Below are 25677 nucleotides of genomic sequence, written 5' to 3' on the forward strand. Positions count from 1 at the left end.
AAACCCTAGTCACTAGATGTATGCTACCTTTGTTGGAAGTAGGAGAATGTGTTTGCTTCTCCTTCAGTATGTGGTCCTTTTACTCTCATAAGAATAGGAAGAAATTTTTTAACAGTACTTTTGTGCCTATTTTCATAATTGTCATGGGTCAAAATATTCACCTGAATTAGTTTAGTTCAAAAGAACATGTCAGCTTCAAACAGCACAGGACAGTATGGACAGTAAAAATTGATGTTGCATTAGTTTTTTGTGAAAGAATCTTGGTAGAAGGTTATTCCAGTGTTTTCAAAGCTATCGAAAATCAGGCCTTTATAGCTCAATGGAATTGGAAAAAAAGGCATTATGAATTTGTTTGTATACTTGCCTTCCTACATTTCTATTTCCCTTTGCTTCATCTCTCTCTGCAGTCTCAAGGGAGAAGATCCTTCAGTGTTTCAGGTTGGCACAGCTCCACAAAACAGCTGTGCCAATTACTTCCAGTTGGGGACTGCCACTGGGTGTATAGCTGCTTGTACTGAAGTTGTTGCAATTACTATCATTATGTTATTTCTTGGCACAGAAAGGAAAAAGATGAGTGAGTGTTTGGGGGGCTTTGTTTAAGTGCAGCAGGCCACTTATTCATGCAAACCACTGAGAGCAACTGGGAAGTAAGCACAGTGAGGAGTGAACTTTTTGGAAAACCAGCTCTCATATTTAACTTGGTAAGGAGGCAAAATGATTTCTTAATGAAACCTAATAAACCCCAGGTCTGCCAGTTCCTTCAAAAAGGGAAAGCATTTTTCAATGTGTTAGATTAACACTGCAGTACCTATTATGCCCTAGCTTTTATGCAGTTTACAGAGATCTTTACCACAGCTCCAACCTGCAGGAGCTGCTTGTGTAATGCTGATGCTGAGAAAAACTATCACATGGTTTACCTCCATCTGAAAAACAATTCTGAAGATTTGTTTCAAGTGGTCTGTCACACTATTCACACTCCTTTGATCCTGAAGCTGGGAGGGGAACTCTTCTCCAGACACAAAATAAGAAAGAAACTTGTTTCGTCTGGCAGCTAATGGTTTGAAGGACTTAAATTTTATGTAGCTTAGCGCTCACAGACATGGCACCCCTCGCAAGCAGAAGGACTCCCATACCTTTGCATACCAGCCCAAGCGGTCGGTCAGTACCCCACAGAAAAACTGCTGTATTACATCTAGTCTGGATGTTGTGTTGCAACCAGTTCAACATTGCATGTGTTCTGAAGATATTTTAATATTATTACAGCAAAGCTTCAGCAAGCCTGGGCTACCACAGAGGCTCTGACAGCAGGTATTACCTCAGGCGTCCCCAGACCTGTCCAAACGGAGGGCCAAGGCCTGCCATCGCACAGGCCCTTGGCACCGCTCCGGCTTTGCCAGTGAAACAGAGACAGGACTAAGCTTTTACACTTCAGTTCCGTATTTTCCTCGTTAGAGTGTGGCTGGAAGCCCTGATGAACCATGAGGTGACAGGGCAGTGTGAGAGGTGCCACTAACAGCACAGTCCCTGCCAGCGCTGCAACACCCAACACCGGCCCGGTACGATGGAGGCGGGGGAGTGCCTTGCCGGTGCCCGCCCCGACGCCCCTTCACCGCAGTTCTGTATTTATTACTTGTTTATTTACTTGTCGCCGTGCCCCGGCCCAGCCTACCCCCGCGGCCCGGCTGGAGGCCGCTCCGCGCTCGCGGGGGACGCGGGGGGCACGACTTCGCTGGGAGGCGGGAGATCCCGGCCGGCGGAAGCACTGCTTCACGGCGGTGCGGGTGGCTGCGGGGCGCCTCCGGGGCCCGCCGGTGCCCCCCACCCCCGCCCGCGCGAGCGCAGCGCCCGCAGGCGCGCGGCCATGGCCGCCCCGGTGCGATCGCCCCTCGCCAGCGCAGCTGCGCAGAGTCCTGATTCCCGTACGCCCGGCGCCGCCTGGCCGGCACCGCGGCTTTTCCTGCGCTACGGAGTTTCCGTAGTCGTGTCCTCCGCTGCCCCCGCTCGGCGCCCCCGGTCGCCAAGCGCGTTTCTATGAGCCGCCTATAAACAACATGGCGGCGGCGGCGGCCCCTCTTCCTGCCCGCGGTCTGTAGGTGGCGCAGTGGCTGAGGGGGCTCTAGGGCAGCGGGGTCGGGCGGCGCCGGCCGCCTCCGCTCCGCTGCGTCCCGCACTCCCCCTCCTCGCCGGGGCCGCGGCGGGGGCGGCAGGAGTGGGCTTTGCTCCGCTCCGCTCCGCCCCGCCCCGCCGTGCGGGGGTGTGTGAGCGCCCGGGAGCAGCCCGGCTGCTGCATTGCCGCGGCAGCCCCGCGCGGAGCGGAGCAGAGCGGCGGCGCTGGGGGTGCCCGCGGGGGCTCCTCGGAGGCGTCAGGAGGGGAGAGAAGAAGGCGCAGGGGCTCGGGTGCCGGCGGAGGCTGAGGGGCTGCCGTGAGGAGAGAGGCGCGGGGCGGCTGGGAGCGGGGCCATGTCGCTGCAGAGCCCGCCGGCGGCCACGGCTGCCGCCGACCTGCCCCCCGGCCCCGGCGCGGGGCTCCCGCCGGGCGCGGAGCTGAGCCAAGGCAGCGCGGCGACCCCGTCAGCCGAGGAGGGCGGCGAGGATGAGGAAGAAGAGGAGGAAGAAGGGGAGAAGGAAAAGGAGCGAGAGAAACTGCCGCCCATCCCGTCGGCGTCCAGCGCGGCTGCCGGGGTAGGTCCCTGCGGCCCCCGGCGGGGCCGGGTGACCCGTCAGCGCCCGGGCTGCCGCCCGCCGGGCCCCGGCCCCGGGACCGTCTTTGCGGTCCGCGCTGTCATTTGCTCTGTTCGCCGCTTTATTCGTCGTGGTGGGGAGCGTCATGTTCCTTTTCCTTCGTGCTCTTTCCCGTTGAGAGGCTTTCATTCAAGTTTCTTAAAAATAAGTGCCGCTGTAAGCAGTGACATAATGAAGCTATAAATTCTGCATCTACTTATAGTTCTTTAGCATTTTACAACGGTCTGCTCTTCTGGGTTAGTCATGACTGAGGGCTCGCAGCATTGTGGATGTTCGTCAAGGGTTTTCAGGGGTGGAGGGTTTCAGCTCTTAATATACTTAATAGCAAGAGAGCTAGCTGGAAAATACTTATGTATTTTTAACCTTTTCTTAAAAGGTCTTTTCCGGTTTTTACATTGTGTTGAAGCAAAGATGACAAAACATTTTGATGATTGATGAATGAGCTAACATGGGTAAAAATACTGCGAGAAGGATATTTGCCAGAATAATTTCATTTCAGAAACCTCGTCTGAGATTTTTAATTTTGCTGGAGTTACGATTTCTTCCTGCTGATTATATAATATTATGAAACATAAAATTTTCCTGGCATGAGTTGAATATCTTACGTAGCTCGACATTAAAGCTTGCTGTAACTTACTTCAGTCCAACAGAGCAAAAATTTTACCAATCCTGTAGGAATATAGTTATGAGATTTTAATTCAACCGTTCTGATAAGTAACTGACTTACTAGAAATTGTCATTTTACATAATTTGAGTTTAAGAGATCGAGTGACTAATGTTTATGGCTGTTGTCTTAAACAAAGTAATCGTAGGGAAACTGCAAACTTCTTTGAGCAATTCTGCCAATTTTGTGTTTTGCCTACAGCGTTCCAATCTTCTGAAAAACTTTCAGCTTTGCAAATCTGTCTGAGTGTGGAAGAATGTGTTTGTTCTGTGATTCAAATACAGATTTGGTGGGAGAAGTCTGTAATGGACAAATGCCCAGGAGTTATTTTTACCTTTGAAAATCTCCACTTCAGACTTTGAGTGGCAAATGCCAGTCCCTTAGAATAAAGATAACAAGTGCTGGTCTAAAATGTGTCAGACTTAGCTCAGCCGATGAAAATCGTGTGCAACTGGGCAGCCATGTCAAATGCCCGCTGCCTTAAAGAATCGGGAGGAGTTGTTTGTAGCTGGACATCCTTCATGTACCTCTGAACTGTTGCCCACAGGCATAAGTTGTCCAAGTTGACCTGCTACGGAGGAGCTCAGAACTGGCTAGGTGTGATTGCTTGTCAAGTGCATGTGGGGTTTTGATATTTGCAAAGAGCTGCATATGGGTTTTAATAGCGTGTTACAGAGAAAGTGTTTTGTGGACAGAGGTAATAGACATTTCCATAGCCCTGGATTTTTCTGTTTGCAACAGAATGCAGTTTTTGATCCAAATACACCAAATACAGAATTCAGGTATGCTTTTGCAAGACCTTTATGAGTTGCTGTAAAGAATGTATTGGACTGTTGGTCTGCTAAGCCTTAGTCGTGACCAACCTCCACATCTAATTCCAGGGCTTTGTGAAGTATGTTGTGATATTCATCATATATAGCATGATTTTAATAAAAGTTCTGATTGAACATCAAAAAATGAGTGTTACTTAATCAAATAATCTCAAACGCTTTCAAAGAGTGAAATATGTTCTCAGCTTCCTCATTAAACTGAGGAAGAATTTGTAATATGATAACAAAAGGGGGAAATTATTGTCTTATAAAAAAATTTTTCTTATTCATGTTTTTTTTCCCCATTAAAATTCCCTTGCTTTAAAAATACATGCCTGATACAAATACAGTGATACCCCAGATGACCTTAATTTTCATATTCTCTCTGCCTATTATTTCAAAACTTAGAGCCATCATATGATGACTATGGTGATATAGATACTGTACCTTGTTTCTGTATGGAGTAAGCCTCAGATATCCTTGTCTCAGAACATCTCCCCAGATTTTGTGTAATTGACATTTTCTTCAGTGCACTAAAGACCCACCATAGATGTGTGCAACTGACATGGCATGACTAGAGCTTCCTCGAAGGCAATGTGAAGGTGTGACACATCCTTTAAACAGTTTCCATCTTCTGCAATAGCTGTGGAAAAGATCAGAATTTTAGTAAGTCAATAGATAACTGTGGTATCCTTTTTCTCCTAAGAGCATGTGCGTGAAAGATGTCTCATCTGGAGTTTAAGATGGCTGTAAATTGAAATAAAGGGACTATGTGACTATTGCTATTGTCATTTATATCGTGGCTTTTCCTAGCCAAGGGCCATGTGGAATTGTGGAAGAATGGTTACTTTTTTTTTGGCTTTTATTTCTGAGGAAAGTTGTGGAGATTGAATTAATTAACATGATCCTTCAAGGAGTTCAGGCTTTTCTTATGGGCCAAATGGTGATTACAAATAATGCATAAGGGGTGATGGTTTGGAGGTCAGAATTCAGATTCTGAAAATAAACTTGTGGGAAGCTAAATAACTTGCCCCCTAGTAAGCAGGAACAAGTAGAGGCTTCTGTAAAGCAAAACCAGTCCTATGTTACACCTTTCAAGATAAGAATGGAAGGGAAAATCCTACTTCTTGCATAGCCTGTTGCATTAACAGCTGCCTTTAGGTCATCTGAGTGTCCTCTGTGTCATCTTGCGCAGGGAAGAAAACCTTTTACTCCTCACTGACCTTTGCTTGCCACGTACATGCGGGTCTTGAGTTGTGTTAGGGCTAAAGAGTAGGATTTTCAAGGAACTCTTCTGGATGGTCTTTTGCCTCTTCCGAGAAAGCACTCTGTGTGTGCTCCTTGCAAACAGTTTGACTTATTTTCACCATCTAATTTAACTTCAATAATGAAAACCACAGATTTATAAAGTATAATGCTAGTACCTCTCCAGTCTTATGGAGGGCTTAATGCTTTGGAAAACTTCCACTAAGCAGCCAGCAGGGTTGTGAGTTATTAATATGCACTTAAAAAGAGGATTAAAGATTACTTTGATCCACTTACTCCCTCTAAACATATTCATTCTTTATGTGGGGGTTCTGTTTTCTGATGACAGTGTGTGTGTGTAGAGCCTTAGGCTCCAGAGGCTCACTGACCTCCTACAAAATTTTGTAAGGATGACATAGTGCTGTACACTTGTCCTAGATTACTCTCCCAGGAGATGTCAAGAGATCCTCATTAATGAGCATGTGGTTTCCCAGTATTCCTCCAGATCTTTCCAGTAAAGCCTTTGTCCATATGTTTGTTTAATATTGTTGGAACTGCACTTGGAGCAGGGTGATGGAGTTAAATAGCACGTGCAATTTTTGTTCTTTCTGATCTCTGCTGAGGGAGGTGGCATTAAGAAGAACCTTTTTAAATAAATGTTCAACTATGCTATTTCAGTGGCATGACTGGAGTAAAACTTGGAAAGCTGAGTCAGTCAAAGAGGCTGTCACAACAGTCTTTCATAAAAGCTCCTCTTCTCAATTATTTATGATATCTCTTCCCTATTAATCATAATTAGACGAGTCCAAGTTCCAGAGGTTTTCTACCTAGAACATACATTTTGTGACACAGCAGATTAACCTCAGATCTGGATTTTTCTGTCAGTCATGTCTTGGCATGTTTGTTCAGGGTCTGTTTTTCTCTAGTCATGTGCCAGGTGATTTTTAAGAAGCATCTTAGTGATATTTCAAAGGTTATAGAATAAAAGAAAATTATAGTGGTAATTACATTTTATTTTTGAATGTTTGTTGCATACAAGGAGTTTGGAGCTAGAAATTGAAACTTGGCATTTTTAAAGCCAGAACTCCTGCTGATTGTTCAAATTTATAATTTGCTGAGTTATAAGCCATGGAAAAATGGCTGTTTGTGCCACAGTTATTTTAACTTCCTGGCAGTGTACCAGCTTGCGTACACTGCGGCGTGGCAGGTTTATGGGCTGTGTTATTACCCTCCTTGTGGAATTTCAGAATATTGTGGTGGAAGTGAAGTGCTTTTCTCAGAGCTCTGGCTGCATGTCTCAGTCCAAATTTACTATTAAGGGGAAAGGGAAATGTATGGGTTTAAAAAAATGATAGGATATTATGTTGATTATTCTAGAATTTTTATTCTCATTTGGGGAATTACAGTTTTGATTTGCATGAAAACATTTTTTTCTAACTGAGAGCACAGATACCAGATACCAAGCAAATGAATCTTTAGGCTAATGTGAGGCTGAAAAACATGATGTGCAGGGAGAGTGTGTATATTTTTTTGATCTGCCTTTGCCTGATATCAACTGATGACTTGGCGCTGAGATGGAAATTAAAATCTCCATCATGCGACTTATGTTGTCTTGGGCAAGCCCCTTAACCCACCCATGCTTTGCAAATTCTCCAGAATAAATAACTATATCTAATGGCACTCAGTGTCAAACAGACTGATTGACACCATCCTTTGGAAGTCCATTGTGTGATTTTACTTCTGTTCACTGTTAAAACACATCAGCACTCAACATTTCTTAGCAAAGGCTTGTGCAGACTCCTTGGTGGCAGCACATACAGGTACTCAAGCAGGTTTTTTTTAACACTGTGTTAACCAATGTTTGTTGGCTAGCCTTTCTTCAGTGGCAGCTGATGCTGATGATTTTGAATCATTAGGATTTTTTACCCAGGTAGCCAGTATTTAAATTTTATTAGCAGGTTAGCTCACATAGAATTTTTGGCCTCACATTTCAAGTCTTGGGAAATTTGTTTGAACTACTTCAGTATATTTGGGTTATTTGGAAAAAGGAATATGTGACACTTTCGTCCGTTTAAACTGAGCTGGATGTAATGAGGAATATAAAAGTAGTTAGAAATTAGGATACAGAAAGTTAGAATATTGTTGAAAGCATTCTAATTGTATTGTGTCTTCCTCACAGTAATCAAAGGATATCTTCATATCCTGCAAATTAATACTTGAGTTTTTGAATGTAATGGAAAGGAATTTTATGGTATTTCTCCCAGTTCAATTTGAAACAAACTGCAGAATCATTATTTATGTGTTATTTGGGGTATTACCAATCTGATTTCAAGATAAAAGATATTTAAGTATTCTATGTAATACCTCATGAGTAAGATTACTCTTGCAGTAATGTATTAGCCCTTTATAGCATGCTGTCATCTTAATTACAGGGGCTGGAGAGAGGAACCAAAAATCAGTTTTCCACTTTCAGCAATTTCATCACAACTATCAACCAAAAGAAAGAAGGCATCGGAAACAGAAATTCGCCTACACAACTTGTTATACCCAACATCAAAAATGGTAAGAGAATAAAAGCCCTGTGTTACTTAGTTACCAGTTTAAGAAGGTGCTTAGTGTTCTGCCAATATTTGTATTGTGGTAAGGCCAGAAAATCTAGAAATCTAGTTTTCATTAAATTTTGCTGTGCTGTACATTGTACAGGCAGTGGTGTATATGATAGTCCATCCTCTGTAGAGGTTATGTCATAGAGACAAATTGGATAAGAAAAACAAATAGACACGGAGGATGAAAGAATCATCTGAAGTTTTAAAGAAAGTTACAGAATCGTAGTCCATCTGCAGCTACTGTTTGTCTAACTGCAGTGAGATGGCAGTTTCTCTAGAAATTGCGTCAGAACTTTGTGGAGAAGGTTTTTCTATCACCATCTGAAGGATGGCAGGGATGAGGCAAGCACAGGGCTTTTAAGGGAGACATTTGCTGAGAGCTGCTGTTTTTCAGTGAAGATGAAGGCCAGTGATGACAAAATAAAATTCACATGCAAAGATTGCTAAGTTCTGAAAAGCTTTAAAGGCAAGAAGGTAGGTGGTTGTGTTACGATGAGGTAACGATAATTGATGAAAAGATGGAAGGTGGGGCTGCTACTTTGCTACTAGCCCACTAGTATGGTGGGCTAGAATCATGAAGCCTGATGAGATGGCATTGTGGTTAGACCTGAAATTTTTATTACATTTTTGGGCTAGGATATGGAATTTCAGTAATTTGGGACTTTTGATAAAAGGCTGTACATACATTTGTCAGGTTTGTACTGATCTTGCCTCTGAGCAGGTCTCTCTCAGCCTTATTATTCTGTGGTTCTCTAAATCTTCATAGCACTCAATGAGTTCAAGGCTAGAGAGAGAGAGACTGCATTACTTAAGAAATCTCAGTAGTGTGAGTTTGAAACAGAACTATGGACAGGTTTTGTCAGTTTCAAAGTTGTGCAGACAAAGGTGGCTTATTAACTTGCAGGATTGCATCCTTACTAAAATAATCTTTGTATTCTTGCTAGCTATACTGCAAAAGCAAAAGTCAATGCAAGACTTTTTTTTTTTTTTTAAGCAATTTTTGTTATGGAGTAAGGTGGTGCTTTCTACTTAAAAAAAAAAAAGGGGGGCAATCACTGAAACACAAAAGGCAATTATCTGAAAATGATGGCTCAGACAGGATTTTGTACTTTGCTCCAGTCACTTTGTACTACACAAAGGAAACAAAGGTGTCTGGAGATGGCCATTGAAGAATTCTCCCGCTGCTGCATAACTTACTGGAGTTAAGGTAGAAGTGTTCTTGAGGGCTATACTTGGGATAAGGCAAAAAGAAGATGCTGCAAAGCAGGTCAGAGCTCTGCTGATTCTTACAAAGTGCTGTAAGGTCGAGCTGACAAAGCTGGAAAAGCAATCTTCAGGTGGCCATTGCTCTCACCTATATACTTTTAAAGAACAGTCTTCATATGTGAATTGTATGTAAACAATGGCCATATTGTTGGAATGTGAAAGTCCTTGGAGAAATAAAATGTTTTGCCTTTCTCAGATAACATTATTTTCCTCAGAAGCTAAAAGTGACCCCTTGTCAATATTAACTACTCAGCTGCTAGCCTTTCTAACAGAAACATGCGTGCAGTTGATTCATAGACTCCAAGCTACTTCTTTCATTATTTAAGCCTTGTTTCCTGTCCAGCTTCTGTCTGAATAGTTGCTTAATACAATCTTATGATATGAAAGCCTCCTGCTTAATAAAATTTAGGACAAAGTAAAATTAAATCTAGTACTGGGCCAAGCAATGTGAAAAATACAGTAGCCTTTTGCAGGATTCATTTCACTAAGCAGCAAAAATACACAGCCCCCTCCTTTTTTTTTTTTTTTTTTTTTTGTACTTGACAAGAATGGTAAACTCTGAACCCCTCTCTCTCTTGAAGTGCCCTCAGTTCTTGCAGCACATGATACTGTTGCAGTTGTAATAATTACTGCCTTGTAAGTACTTAGGTATTAATTTTCACCACACTAATGCATGGCAGTATTTATTATATAGTCAAGGATATATTCTTGAAATTGAGCTTAATGGGTAAAATTCAGCAGATATTCTGGTAATTTCAGGATCAGGGTAACCTGCCTATAGAAAAACAGATTCTTTAGTGACACTCCAAGGTGCACTCAAAATTTTTTGAGGAGGTATGTGTATTGTGTAGAAAAAATAAACATTGAAACAAACTTCTCGGTTAAAAATGCTGCTTCTGGAATTCAGGAATGATGCTTGGTTGATTTTTTTTTTTTTTTTTTTTTTCTCCTCCAGTTTATCTATACATATGCTATCTCTGAATATGTGTATATATATGTGCATATACTGGTAATACTTTAGGCTTGAGTTCAAAGAATGTTAATTTCATTGAAAAACAAAAGCATGGAAAAGGTAATGCTGGTAAATACAGGATGAAATCTAGGGTGATGTGTGTTTGCTATATAGCTGTCACAGATATTGAATTTATATAAGAAATCTTCTAATGCAACAATGATCTGGTATGAAACCTATATATGGAATAGATTGTTCTGGTTCTTTTATAATGTTACAAATACAAGTAAGATTTGCTTGCTTTATCTACTTTGAAAATCTTCATCTGCCAGTAGCTGTGTTGGTCACTGCAAAAATAACTGCTGCTCTAAGTTCATTCACCCAAAATTTCCTTGTAGTAGTCAATTCTGCTTTGTATTAATGACATTTTCTTCCTCAAAGTTTTTGATCGTTCCCTAAGGAGTCACGCATTGCTGAGTCTTTTTACTTGAAATAACTGGGCAAACAGCCAGAAATGATTGCTTTTTCATGTCTTGTAATATTGTGTTATTGCTGCTTATCAACTCAATACATAATGTTTCAAGTTTCTCCTCAATGGAGTAAAGTGACAGATCTTAATATTTTTGAATGTCAGATGAGCAAATCTATTTACAAATAAACAGGAATTATGGCAAAACATACTGAAGTTGACAGTATTTATTAAACATATTATTAAAACTCAGTTTTAGTGTATCTAATTTAAGCTGCATATATTTCAAAGAAAATTGCATCACTGTCAGGGTGCAAGTTACCAGCTTAGCACCTGCAGCCTCAATTTACTGAAATGAGAAACAGATTCTGTCAGCAGCTGTCTCTTCTGCAGGTGGGGAAAGAATATTTTGCTACTTCCAGTATATTCAGCTAGTTATAATTCAATGTTTAATCCATTTAAAATTGAGAAGACAGAATGAGAGCTAAGTTAAAGTGACTTTTCTTTCTCAGAGTATAAAAATAAGACATAGCCTTAGTTTCCTATAAGTCAGTCCATCCTGCTTTCAGAGAATGATGTGCAATAGCGGAGCACTGGGATTGTTTGGCCCCTTGGCTTGAATTAATTTAGTATCTATGTGTCCACTTTGTTTTTTAAATTACTGCTCTTCTCTTTAAATTCCAGCTACGAGAGTGGGCAAGGTTCCCTATCTGTAATCGATGCCATACTCAGGAGATTGAGGGCAGCTCTGATCTATTATCATCTGATGAACTGTGGCTGAGTTAAGTCACAATGACAGTGTCTCTGTCACTAGCATGAGTGAAAAGAATCTGCCTCTGGGGATTTTGTTAGCAACTATTTCCCTGCTGTGGTAAATGGAGAAGGCAGCGGAGCAGTGATACTACTTTGATGTTTAGTTAATTTTAAAAAACAATAACTCTTGGAATTGTAGCGAAGAGGCTTAAAGGGTTCTTAGACAATTCATAGAGGATTTTGGTTTAATATATTTGACTTTTGAGGATGCTTTTATTTTATACAGTGTCTTTTATCCCAGATATATGTCATAATTCATATAAATGCTTTTAAAAACATGCAGTATAAATCTGGCTAAAAAAAGCATTTTAAGGATATTTGAGAAGACACTGTCAGTAAAATGGATGTTTGCGTATACTGCACTGGAATATTTTTTTCATGTTTTTTGGTGGGTTTATCTTGGCTGGCTGTCAGATGCCCACCAAGCTGCTCTGTCGCTCCCTCTCCTCAACAGAATGCAGGGAGAAAATAAGATGAAAAATCTCATGGGTTGAGATAAAGACAGGGAATCCACTTTCCTATCACCGTCACAGGCAAACCAGATTTGACTTGAGAATATTAATTTATTGCCAGTTAAACAAATCAAAGACGAAACTCAAAACGCCTTCCCCCTTCTTCCCAGGCTCAACTTTGCTGCTTTGTTCCTCACTCTTCTACCTCTTTTTCCCCAAGCGGTGCAGGGAGGAATGGGGGTTGCAGTCAGCTCATAAAACTTCATCTCTGCTAGTCCTTCCTCTTCACGCTGTTCCCCTGCTCTCTCCCATGGGATACAGTCTTTCACAAACTGCTCCAACATGGGTCCTTCCCATGAGTTGCATTCTTCAAGAACTGTTCCAACATGGGCCATTTCCACAGGGTACAGTCCTTTAGGAACAGGCTGCTCCAGTGTGGGTCCCCCGTGGGCCACAGTTCCTGCCAGCAGCCTGCTCAGGCATGGGCTCTCCATGGGCTGCGGTGTGGATATCTGCTCCACTGTGGTCCTCTATGGGCTGCAGGGGGACAACCTGCTTCACTATGGTCTTCTCCATGAGCAGCAGGGGAATCTCTGCTCTAGGGCCTGGAGCACCTCCTCCCCCTCCTTCTTCACTAACCTGAGTGTCTGCAGAGTGGTTTCTCTATTTTCTTTTTAATCCCTCCTTTTTCTCTCAGCTTCTGTGCAGTGATTTTACCCTTTCTTAAATATATTATCACAGAGGCGCTACCATTATGACCGTTGGGCTCAGCTTTGGCTAGTGGTGGGTCTGTTTTGGAGCTGGCTGTGCCTGACATAGAGGCAGCCCCATCTCTCCTCTCACAGAGGCCACCCCTGCAGCCCCACTGCTGCCAAAACCTTGCAATATAAACCCTACACAATGTTCTCAGATCAAATACAAAGTAAGGAGTAGAATAGAAAGACCTTGTTAATGCACTGCTCTTTGTACTTAGAATAGGCAGCCAAATTTATTGAGAGGAAATATTTAAAGATGCTTCCGTTTCAGCAGTAATTCTCTGCAAGACAGAAAACTTGCATTTCTCATTTAATTTATTGGAGAGATTCTTTTAAGAGGCTGTGGATGATCCATGGTCAGCTCTAGCTGAAGTTATATATCAGTATAGAAAAACTGACTGAAGACTTGTACGTTAGAAAATAGTTGGACTTTGGTGTGGTTGTGCTTGAGATTTTTCTTACGTGTAGGGAAAACCAGTGTTGCGGTTTGTATATTACAATATTTAGAATATATATTCTATTATGTAAATACAATAATGGACAACGCTACTATTAATGACTAATAGCTACCAGTCATGGACTGCTCAATTTGTCTTTCAAACAGCAAATATAACGGGATAACCCTGGGTAACTCTGTAATTCTATGGCATCCTTTGACTTTATTTTTTTTGTAATTGTATTCTAACTTGCTTAGCTTGAGTTCCTCATAGGTTCAAGTGGATGTGATGATCAGAATGTGGATGTGATCAGAATAGGCACTTCCATTAGGCATCTGACTTTAGAAGGCACTTGACTTAATATGTAGAAGGTGCAGTTACAAATAGATTTAATGAAAATTCTGCAGCACTTATTTCTAAAAATGAAATTATATATGAACTTGAGTTTTTCTTGTGATGTGAATGCTGCTGTATGTATACCAGTGTGTTGTTATTGATGTAATACCAGTGCATCTTATGTAAGTACAATATTTTGCTGTTTTCTCTAATAATGAGTTGAAGTAGAGATCACCAGCTTTTTTTTTTTGTCAATAGTATGCCAGCAATTCAATTGTGAAAATCTGTCTTAGTTTTCTTTGTTTTTGTAATAGACAAATAATTTGTTTGCAACTTTGTCCAGCGGTTCATTTATAAAATAGTAGAGACTCCTGTCTGTCAGAAAGCCTTAGACAGGAGACAGACTGGCCAATTTTCTCCCTCCATTGGCAGAAGGAAGCACTTTGTTCACAACGACTTGGTTACAAACTCAGGATGCAGTTTTTGTTTATACAGTTTTATTTTCCTTCAATTAGTGGAAGTTTCCATCATCTCTGGGACAAGCACATGGTAAGAAAAGAACTTGGATGAGTAGGGGTTTAAGGATGTACAAGCAGACAGTGTGACTTTTCTCTCTCTTTCTCCCTGCCCCCCCCCCCCCGCCCCCGCTTCTTATATGTCTATATTTTACTAGCTAACTTTGTTATTTATATGATTGCATTGTATTTATTGTTTTTTTTTAATAAGTGAGAGACCTACCACCTATTTGCCTCGATGTACGACAGAAGCAGCGCATCCCTATAGGTACACTACCCCAAGAACTGAAAGCACCGATTCCTCCTGAACCTTCCCTTCCCATCCGAACCAAAACCATGAAAGATTTTCAGTAAGTTACCCTGGTGTTTCTAAACGTGTACTTTCTTTCTTTGGACTTTCTTCATTTTGTCCTAATTCATACATTTGCTTTTATTAATCTCAAATGAGGGAACAATTCAGTAAGACTGACAAGTAGTAGTAGTAGTAGTTAGTCTGGTTGTGATGGTAGGATTGATAATGCCGTTACTGTGAAAATTATCAAAATAGTTTCTCTAGCTTGAAGTGTTGTATGGCTTATTGTAGGCAGGAAAATCCCTTTCAATCTTAGGTATTTCATTTGTACTGCCAATTATGGTGTGTCCTGTCCATTGAGGTACTGGGCATTCTCAGTCATGTGTGAAACACTGCACATCAGACACTTGAATGTATTTAAGTGTAATGTATTAAATGTATTAAGTAACATAGCTATGTTCCCAAAAATTGTGATGTTGACACTGTCATTTGAGGAAGTGGCATAACTTTGTTGAAAAACTAATGGCATAAGGTGTGTCTACACTAGGGGATTCTGCCTGTAGTACGTGAACATATATTGGCAGAGTGTTTCTTTAGAATGTTCTTAGAGGGGTATTTACTAATTCATTGAAAGTGTGGTTTGGGATTTTTTTTTTTAGGCTTAGCACCCACAGAGCAGCATTATGCTGCTGTAATACCCTTGAGTGTTTTACAGGAGGGTAATCTTGGTCAGGAAATGGGGTGAAGCGTTCCTAGGAAGAAACCTGATTCTTCTATTTTCCAGGTGGGGAAAAAAAAAAAATCACAGTTGCTCCAAGAGACATATGAGCATATACTCTTCATTGCTCTTTTCCATGTTTGAAATCTTGTGCATTCAGTGAGGAAAATGAATGCTTTTTGATTAGTCAGCATGTGTATTGGGTGGAAAAGGAAACAGGTATAAAGGAGAATTTGACAAGAGGTGATCCTTTGTTGGTATTCGGGTGATCTGAAGAACAGAAATTTTTTCCATATTCAGATTTTTTTTTTTTTATCTATTGACTGCTGCCTAACTATGTAATTATCAAGAATTTTGTTCTTTCAAGTAAAGTATTAAAAAGTCATTAGCATGTTTGGTATGTCCCACTGATAACTTTTTTAAAATTTCTAGTACAAATAAATTATCTTGGGGGGAGCAAACTGGGATTTGTATCACCAGTGTTGTAGATAGCTAAAATAAAATTCTGTGTCAAAGGTTCTTTGGGGTGGTTTTTGGTTTTGGTTTTTTTTTTTAAGCATGATATCATACAAAATTTCATATACAGATACTTACTTTAAGATCCAATACTTAAAAGGACTTTAAGAGTAAATCCATAGATTTTGTTGTTCCCTTAAGGAATGTGTTCAGTCGCATACAAAGATTAAGTTTTATTTGAAAAACTTGAAGAGAAATAAAATTTTGTGGAAATGATAAAGAATTTGACTAGTTTAGGAGCCTGCATACTTAAATAAACTAGTCTCAGAAATTTTATCATGTCAGTGTATCTTCAGCATAATACTGTTCTGCTAATTATTTGTCTTAACGTACTGAACTGTGACACCATGAATTAACATTTTGAATAAGAGATATTGCTCAGGTGTATCAAACACAAACTATGCTTTTGTTCTCTTGTAATACCATGATCTTAAAATGACAAGGAAGATGTTAGAAAGATACTGGTATTATACTTGCCTGTCTGCTAAGTGTTCTTAGTGAGGAAAGCTTAGAGTTACAGTGCAGTCTAAAGTCTAAGCGGTTGGGAAGATTGAACCCTTATATTACCAGTATTTTAATATATTCTTTGTAGGGATGATGTGGAACAGGCTAAGTCATCAGGAGATTGGAAAGCTGTACATGATTTTTATTCTACAACATTTGATTCTTTCCTGGAGATAAATGCTGCATTTAAGGTAAAAAATAATTCATAATACTATTTAGTACTTACAGTGCTTTGTGTTCTCGAAGTGTTTACAAAAACATCAGTTAAAGGCTTGCAGATAGTTACTCAAGGCCACTAAAAAAATTTTGTCATGATCTCACCTGCCTTTGGTAGACAACCTGTTATTGCATTGATTTATTCATTCCAGTTTAGGCAACTATATTTCGAGCGTATGTACTTCCGTTTTGTGACACTATGACTGTGTAGATACTTTCTACACAAACTACAGTTTATAAACATGCAAGGTAATGCAGCTAATATGGAGGCCCAGGGAAATCTGGAAACAGAAGTTCCCTGTCCCTAAAAGAAACATGTGATATGGGCTCAAGTAGTATAGCTGTTCCTGTGTTGTGATAGCATACTCAGGTTTCCTTGGGAAAGATCATATTTGTGTGTGAAAACTTTCTGAATTCATGCTAAATTAGTATTTCCTGCTTATTACAGAGCAAAACATGCTTATGATATTAAATATGCACAGTAGGGCCTGAACCTAGACAAAATAACCTGTGACTTTGTTACTTAACAAGTATTGAATGCTTATGATTTTGTTGCTCTTGTCTGATGACGGATCGACAACAAAGATGAAAGAAGAAAATTTGATATAATTCGTTATTTGAAACCGCCTTACATTAGGACGACAAGGTAATGGAGTTACGTGAATATTGCCAATATGTGGGATTACTATTGTTTAGCGTCATTTTTCACATTAATAAAAGCAACTTCGATTTTTATCTTTAGATATGGAAAATAAATAGTTATGTGTGTATGTGTTTTGTTTAAACTTGCTGTTAAACTTTTATTTTCAAACATAGCTAAAGTATTCAAAACATTTCAAAACCAAAATGCTTCATGTATTTTTCTAACTTACAGAAAGATACCAATTCTCCTTTTAATACCATTGAGGACTCTGGAATCAATGCAAAATTTGTGAATGTTGTCTATGATGCCTTATTAAATACTGTAAGTAGAAGAAAAGAATTCATGTTTTAAAACATTGTAACAATTATTTCAGCAAAGAAATATGCTAAGAAGCAATTTATACCAAAAGGTTTTCTCAGATAGTCATGATTTCTGAAGAATCTCTGAAAGCATACTTAAAGTGATCCCCTGAGAATTGCCATAGAACCATCAAAACCTCTCTAGTAAAAGGGGAGGAAATTTTTGCTACTAGTAATGCACAGTTTATACTGTGATAGATCTCAAGACTGTTTGCAAGATACAACATGACTGTGATGGGACACTGCATGGTGAGAAATAAGGAAAATGTGAGGAAGGGGGTAGCAAAAAGTAGGTACTGTGCCTAGTAAACAAAGGATGGGAGTAATTTAGAAATAATATTTACAGTATTTAAGTTGTTTAAAGCATTGAAATCCACTGTTGGCACAACTCCATGCCTCAGCTAATAGTCTGCAAGGAAAGACACTTAGGAGCTCAGCATTATAACACAAAGATTTCTTAGCTGGCTTGAATCACAAACGAGCAAGTTTGTTTGTGTAATATCTTGTGTAGAATATGTATAATTACATCAGATATGATTTTTCCTCTCCTTTTTTCCATAGCCTCAAGATGTTCAGAAGTCGGTCCTAAAAGGAATAATTAATGGTCTGCTACAAGAATGGAAAGGGTAATTATAACAAATGTTTGCATTAGTGCTGTGCCAGCACTTAAAACTGGTATACTTCTTGTCTTTGTTGTTTTAGCCAAAGAAAGATGATGTTCTGATGCAACTTACTTGACTCCTAAGAACTTGTCTCTTTTTGGCAGGCAAATCTGCTGAAATATATCTTGAACTCTGTAAGGTGACATTGAACCTCTGAGGGGCAGACTCAGACCCAGCCATACATTCCCCCCCAAAATCTTAGCTGCTTGTTGCTAGGGTAATCTTTCAGGCATCTGAACTGTGAGATGAATTAAGGAATTTGTCTAGACTATAACATATTCTTCCTGCCCATCCCCTAGCAGCAACTAGGATGTTTTAACCTAGATAATTCCTTGATCCAAAGTTTACTTCACAATACTGTTCATGTGTGGCAATGGCATAGAAAGGGCAGTGCAGGATGCTGGAAAGGGATAACCCAAAGGCAGGAGGTTTGGAGATGACGACAACATTTTAGCAAGAAGTAATACAAGTGAGAATGCATAGTTTGATTCACAAAAAGATATAGCAAGAGACAGCGCCTTTTTGTGACTCACCTGTGACCCAGCCCTTGGCTGTTCCTTTCTCCACCTTATACTACCTTTTCTGTGCTGTTGTTATGTGTGTGTTTGTGGTTATGTAAAAGCCTCAAAGGAGATAAACAGCAAGAAGTACAGAGGCTGCAGTGGTAGAAGTGTATGGAGAATTCTGGCAGGAGCTAAGATGGGGCAAATGAACTCTTCTGTGGTGTCAACCGAGATAGACAACAGCATGGAATTCCCTCTCTGGAACACCTCTTACTTTTCAATTCTGACCTTTTTTTTTTTTTTTTGGCCTTTTCTCTTGTGTCAAGCCACAAAAGACAGATGCTAAAATAGCCTACTGCCTTTAGAGAGTAGTCAGAATCTTTAAGTGTCCTTTTCAATTTCAGAGAGCAGTGAAGATCCTTAAATACGGTATTCAACATGTATTGGCAAAGCAAAGTTAAATCATAGGGTGCATGATTTCATGACTCTTAATGTGTGTATATGATGCATACATATGTTTCTGCTTATTATTTCATTCATTCATAGGCCACGAACAAAAGATGATCTTAGAGCATACTGTATACTTTTACAGGTAAGAAAAATACAGTATTTTTATTTAAGTATGTGTCTACTTAACTTATAATCTATAAACCAGTATACTGTGCAAGCAAGATACTTTGTATAGCTGAGATACTTCACATTTCATTTCCTCTATAAGAATGTATTAAAATACAGAAGTGTAGGGTATGCATGATGGGAATGGGAGCTTAATGGAAGATAGTTGAAGGGGAAAGGTTGCATAGATTAAAACCATGAACTAACAGTTAGACATGTAATTGTTTGCTATCATTTTGTGGGTTGAAAGAACAAATGTTTTAGCAGATTATTTTTTCTATTTCTTCATGATTCCCAGATTTGATTTATTGGTATTCTTTCCAGAAAGTTTTCAGATCTTTACAGAAAGTTTCTGTATATACACTTTTTGATATTGCTGTAATTTTCTCCAGTGTTGCATTTTATCCAGCAAACTCTCTCCAGTCTGACTGACTGACTACATTGTCTGATTTCTGTCTGCGTTAACCTATTACCTTTGCAACTATAGTTGATTTGCATTTGTAGCAAATTTCCCCTTTACATTTTGCCAGTGTAGAAAACACCTTTCCACACAAGGAGAGGTTTCTGCTGTTATTTGAGAAGATCAGATGGTAATTTAATTTTTTGAGACATTAGTTTCCTTCTGTGGGGTGGTATGCTAGCTGTGAATTATGAGGAATATATCCTGCTGAAAAGTGGGAATGTATAAATTAATACATACGAGGGAAAATTAAGTTTGGATTGATGTGTGGGAAGACAGGAGCTATGAGTATCCTTATTACTGAGATGGAAAGCACATCACGGACGAGTGTAATTTCTGGGCTACACAGTAAATGATAATCCAGAAAAGTATATTGAGTACTGCCTTTATTAACTGTGGGCTTTCTTTTGAAACAACAAAAAAATCATTCTTTTACAGTATAGAAGTTATGTATCTTTTATTTGACTAGAAGTTGCAAATAACTTTTTTCATAGTTTTACCACTGTCACAGCAATTTTGTGAATTCCTTTCCTGCGTAATTGTATTGGCAACAACAAACATAAGAAAAAATCCTAATTACTTTTTTACCTTTATGCAATTTATTAACCTAACACATTTTTTTAATCTTTTTCAGAATCCTCAATTTAGTAACACTTCTACTTATGTCATCTATGCTCACTTGCTAAGACAGATAGCAGCCTTAACAGAAGCTGACCATCATTTCCTAGTGCACTGGTCTAAAAAGTAAAAAAAATAAAAAAATAAAATTAAAAATTCCATTTTTAGGATTACATTTGTTACTGTATTTCCATTGATGTTGACTGTTTTATAAATTATATGAAAGTTAATTTAATTGATTAAAGAGATTGCTTTTGTTGTTTTCAAAGTACATTTGGACATAGTCCACTAAGTGATACTGATTTATAGATGCAAACTGTATATAATGTATACAATTTACTATCTTATGCAAAAAAGCCTTAATTGCAAAATAACTTAAGTTATTTTTCTGTAACACATGCAAAATAACTTATGTATGTGAATTTTTTAGATACATGTTTAAACAATATTATTCATACAAACATCTTAATGATCTTTGCTTCAATAAAGGTTTATTGTGCATAATTTGCAAAAGATACTGTAACTTTACTGGACTATATGAAAACCACAAATGAAATCAAATCCATGCTTCGTAGTGTAACAGAGGTGGTGAGAGAGCATAGTTAGGGCATTAGATGTTTAATTAATTGAAATAACTCTAATAGCACCTCACTAATAAAGTCATATGGCGGTAACTGCCCAAAGAGCGGCTTTTAAGTTGGTATGCAAGTTGCCTTCCTTATAATAACTGTGCAAAAAGTTTAGCCTGGGGCGAAAAAGTTTGAATGGCCATATTCACAATTCCCTTATCTCCTAGGGAATCTATTAGTAAAGGATTTTCTTCTCTGCAAGGATGGAAATTATACTTCCCTCCCTCCACCCTGTAATATGTCTAGATTTGCTTAAAACTGTGGTAATATATGATTTCATTTGAATCAGTGTCTACAAATAAAGTTTACCCTCTTGATTAAGGATGCAATAGGCATATTGATGATTTTATTCTTAAAATATGTATTAGAAATCTAAACCATTAAAATAGGAGAGCTCTTACTTAGAAAAGGATACTTTAAAATATCTACACATATATGTGCGTTGTTGTGATATTAGGGAAGTGGTGCAGCATGTAATTTAAAGTGAGCACTTGTCACAAGCGTATGAAGTACTTTCCACTCTTTATTCAATAGGACCAAGTATCTCAAAAAATTGAGAATTCCTCAGTATTCAGACTATGGAATGAAATAGCTAAGGATTTTTGTTTTCTTTACTAAAAGTCAAGAACAAGTAATGATTCTATTGCATTTTTTTTTTTTAAAATCATAGACATGAAAAAGCATAGTTAGGGGTGCACTGAAGAGCATTGCTGTGTGTCAAGATTTAAAAGCATGCTTCTCAAACTTTATATTTGGAATTTTGTTTTTATGTATAGGACAAGTATGTTTTTAAAAAAAAACCATTGAAATCTGATAATAGAAACTCCAATGTGGACAGTGATCACGTAAGAGTAACTGCAGCATGTTTGTTTTAGGATTTCACAGAGGAGGTTCAAGCAGCTGGTGGACAGGTTACTGCAATTTATTTCTCTACGCCTGTTTCCTGCAAAACCTGAAGAATTTCCACCTATGGTGAAGTGTAGCTGGTGGATTCCATCAGCAACCAAAGTCCTGGCTTTATTTAGTAGGTATTTTTCTTGAACTGTGTATGTGTGTGTGTGTGTATATGTATATAAATATATATATATGTATGTACATGTGCGTGTATGATATATCCATATGGAAGGGGAGAGTTTATACCTCTCCTCTTCTGGGGGAGACTGACAATGATGGTGGCACAGTATGAACTACAGTAAAATGCCAAAAAGTAGTAAACAGCAAAAAACATCTTCTATTGGCAAGTCTGTGTACTTGCGTTCCAATAGAGGATAACTGCTATGCATCATTTTCCTATAACAACAACCGAAGATCATTCAAACAAAAATACCCTCACAGAAGTATTTAGCATCTAAAAGAAGTTAGGCAGTGCATGTGCCTCGTAAGTCCAAAACTACAGCTTAAAAAAAGTGAACTGTCCAGTTCAGCATAGAGCACAGCAAATTTGACCATTGCAAGTGCAAACGTTCTCCTCCACTCATCCCCAATAGTTTAGTGATTAGAGCATTTACTATGGAAATAAGAGGCTTAAGGTCAGTCCCCTTTTCTTGAGGGGTAAAAACCTTTCTCCTTTCTAGAAGAAAATGAAACCACCAAGTGAAAATCAAGATTTGAATGAGGATGTTTTCATTTTGCGTCAACTTAAAACTTTTGCTTAAAAGCATTCTGCACAGTCCTGCCTGTCCAGAGCAACAGTTTAGACACATAAGCTCAACTGTATCTAAAACCAAGATGTGTGTTGTCTAGTCATCTATGAAAGAGTTGCTAATTCCTTAATTCTGGGAAAAGGGATATTTAGTAATGCAAAATGCACTACTTTCTGTCTGACTGATTAAAATTAAATTATGTTTATATTCAAATAGAGAAAACTTACTAGCTGTTTGACATTATAATGACACAGGCAGCTTAAATGGGAATTGGTTTTCTTCATTTAGTCAAGTACTTAGTTTTTGTGCTGGTGAGTCAAGATGGTATAGTAGTTACCTGAGGAAATAGGTGTATCTTTGCATACCATGTTTTGTGCCCTTCCCTTTCCATAACTTTTGCAAACAGGCATCAAACTCAAACAGATAATTGTTAACTGAAAAGCACATACATGTCACATCCTTAGCTATGTTTGAAATTAAGTGAAAGTGTTTAAGAAATCCACCTATCAAACTGCTTTTTCATTGGTTTCAGCAGAATATAGCATTCTTTATCCATGAAACCTTAACTTAGTGTATGTCATTAAGTGGGCTAGAGTCAAATGGAGGTTTTCTTACCATAAATGGGCTGAACTAGGGATTTATTATTTTCTGCAGCAATTAATATGATGTCATATGGTGTTATGTTTTAGTTGTAATTATGTAGCTAAGACTGAGACAAAGTTATTAGTAGCTGATTTGGCTTAAAGTTTCTGAGGTCACTGGTGCTCAAGATGCCTAGAAAACAGATGTGCTAAATCCAGGCAGTATTTTAAGACTTTTGTGTTTTCTTCGTAGATGCTGCAAATAGTCTGATCAGTCCTCCTATTATTTCATATACGGACTTCTATAATTCTACACTTGATCATATTGATCTTATGGAAGAATATCATAACTGGCAATGTTATGGAAATTCTCACAGGCAAGAGGAATAACTGGTTGTTTCTTGTTAAATAGTATTTCAAAGCTCCGTATCTACACTATGTATATCTATTTTATATATAGTGTGTGTACATATGTTATACATACCCTTTATCTGTATATATAGCCACATTAAATACTATATTTTATTGGAAAATCATAGTATAGCTACTACTTGCTATACTTGCTGCTGCATGGATGTGAGATTGACTGTAATAAATCTCATTATGCCTTTACAAACTGGAGACAAGATGTAAAATATAGAAAATAATAATATGACTTTATTATTTATTGGCATAGACTTCTAATTGTGTCTTACTATAAACATATTTTAACATCCAATACATTCACATAAAGTGGTGTTGTGTGCATACTTACCACTTAATATTGAAAATGTATCTAATTACCTGTATATATGTGGCTCTGATCATATTTGTTCCAGTGAAATCAATTGTACTATTTCTGTTACATGAAAATAAACACCCAAGTTAAATCTTTACAGACTCAAACCTGGCAAAGGTATTTCTCATCTTGTGAGAGGCAGCCAGCAGTGTGATTTAGAAACATCTAGAGAAACAGACATTTCGTGTTTCTGCTAAAGTTTAAAATCTTATTAACATTTTCTTAATAAAAATGTTATTTTGTATAGCTGTATTTTTCAGCATACCAGTATGTATCACTTGGTCTTTACAGCTTGAATCACAAGATCAATTAAAATTTCCCATATTTCAAGACTTTCCAGTGAGCTAATTTAAGATATCAGCCATCCAAATGTAGCTTTTTGTTTACTGCGTGTGCGATTTTCCTTGCCTTTCGTAGCAGTTGATGAAAATTTCGAGAGCATAATTTGCTACACCAAAGCAGGTATTTTAGGCTAGGCTTCTGTCTGATACCTGATACTCTGCTTGGGAAGGAAAAAAATAAAAAAGGCACCAAAACCCATGACACATGATAGCAATAAATGTACAGTAGGCTTTTCATAGTCTTAGTCAAAGCATTGGAATTTGAATACTGCCGAGCTTCAAAATTTTGGGTGTGTGTTTTTTTTTTTTTTTCGTTGGCACCATCTGGCTGTTTTGGCACCCACATCCAAACTTATAAAAGGACTGTGAGATTTCCACCTGCTCCAGTTCTTTTCAGTTACCCAGGACACTGGGAATTCAATATATATCAAAACAAAGTTTGCTTGATACATAATTTCTGGAGTACCTGAAGTGCAGAATAGCTGTGTTGTTCTTAAAGTAAATTTAATTCTTTTGCTTTGTTACAACAACACTTTTTTCCAATTTTACATCTTTTAATTCTGTGTTGTTCCAAAAAAAAAAAAAAAAAAACCAGAACAAAATACCCTCAAAAAACCCAACAAAGAATCACAGTCAAGACTATATGCTTAGAACTAAGGCAGCCAGGTAGGAGCAAGTCCTGGTTTACCTTCCTTATGAAGTATTTTGAAATGCATAATTCTTTGAACTAAGTCAACACTCCTTGGTAAAATATTTTGGATTAGGATTTCCAGGAGACCAAGTGAGAATATTTTTCCTCATTGTCCTTTCTTTCCTAAATACATTAGAATCCAGAGCTTCTGATAGGCAGGATTCAGGGTGCACATGGACTCTGGATTGAAGATGCACACACAGAGTCTGAAGCTCTGGATATTTCAATATGAACTTCTGCTAGGTGATGCATGAGCTAAATCAACAAAAAACTTATCAAAATAACCGGTTATAAAAAAATCTTTTACCTTGATGATTTCTGAAGTTTTTCAAAATTATTTGTATTATTAGATTGCAGTGGAACATGTCTGTGATCTGCTATTTTAGAAGTCCTAAACACTTGTAACCCTGGGTTAAATCTGAAGGACCTGTGGAAAATCAGTTCCTTTGAAACTCAATTCTGCAGCAAATAAGCCAAACCAGAAATATTTCTACTGCGTACCTAAGAATGCTGCACTGAGATAGCTGTTTTTCTTGTATTTAATAAGGTGATATTATCGGGTTTTTTAATTCAGTGTAGCAATTAAAATTTAGTATTTAAAGCAGATGACTGGTTTTTATTAGGTCTATTGATAATGATAAACAATCAAAAACAGCTTTATTGAGGATAAGTATTAGTACTAATCACAATTTCTAGTAGTACTTGCAAATAACAGTTTGTTCTGCTGAATTGTGTATCTATGTATATAACACAAAAAGCCCAGCAGCTATTTGCAAATTACTATCAGTGGAGGGAAGGTAGTTAACTGAATGATAATGCAAAAATTCCCTCCTGTATTCTTAAAAAG

The 25677-nt window shown here is 38.4% G+C and overlaps 1 protein-coding gene across 4 annotated transcripts in view; it reads left to right on the plus strand.

Moving 5' to 3' along the window:
* The first annotated feature begins 2192 nt into the window (after positions 1-2192).
* The window catches only part of HECTD2 (HECT domain E3 ubiquitin protein ligase 2), a 40353-nt gene continuing 16868 nt past the window's right edge, over positions 2193-25677 (plus strand). For 2 of the 4 annotated variants that reach the window (XM_068398117.1, XM_068398118.1), the window contains exons 1-10: positions 2193-2682; positions 7893-8022; positions 14273-14411; positions 16180-16282; positions 17182-17271; positions 17871-17935; positions 19021-19066; positions 20184-20293; positions 21672-21820; positions 23274-23397. In XM_068398117.1, the coding sequence (XP_068254218.1) occupies positions 2461-2682; positions 7893-8022; positions 14273-14411; positions 16180-16282; positions 17182-17271; positions 17871-17935; positions 19021-19066; positions 20184-20293; positions 21672-21820; positions 23274-23397 (1178 nt within the window). In that variant the 5' untranslated portion in view covers positions 2193-2460. Of the gene's footprint in view, positions 2683-7892; positions 8023-14272; positions 14412-16179; positions 16283-17181; positions 17272-17870; positions 17936-19020; positions 19067-20183; positions 20294-21671; positions 21825-23273; positions 23398-25677 lie in introns of those variants that run through there. The other 2 variants (XM_068398119.1, XR_011047951.1) reach the window with 2 other exon arrangements.

The sequence above is a fragment of the Nyctibius grandis genome, chromosome 4 (assembly GCF_013368605.1).
Source record: "Nyctibius grandis isolate bNycGra1 chromosome 4, bNycGra1.pri, whole genome shotgun sequence".
Classification (NCBI taxonomy): domain Eukaryota; kingdom Metazoa; phylum Chordata; class Aves; order Nyctibiiformes; family Nyctibiidae; genus Nyctibius; species Nyctibius grandis.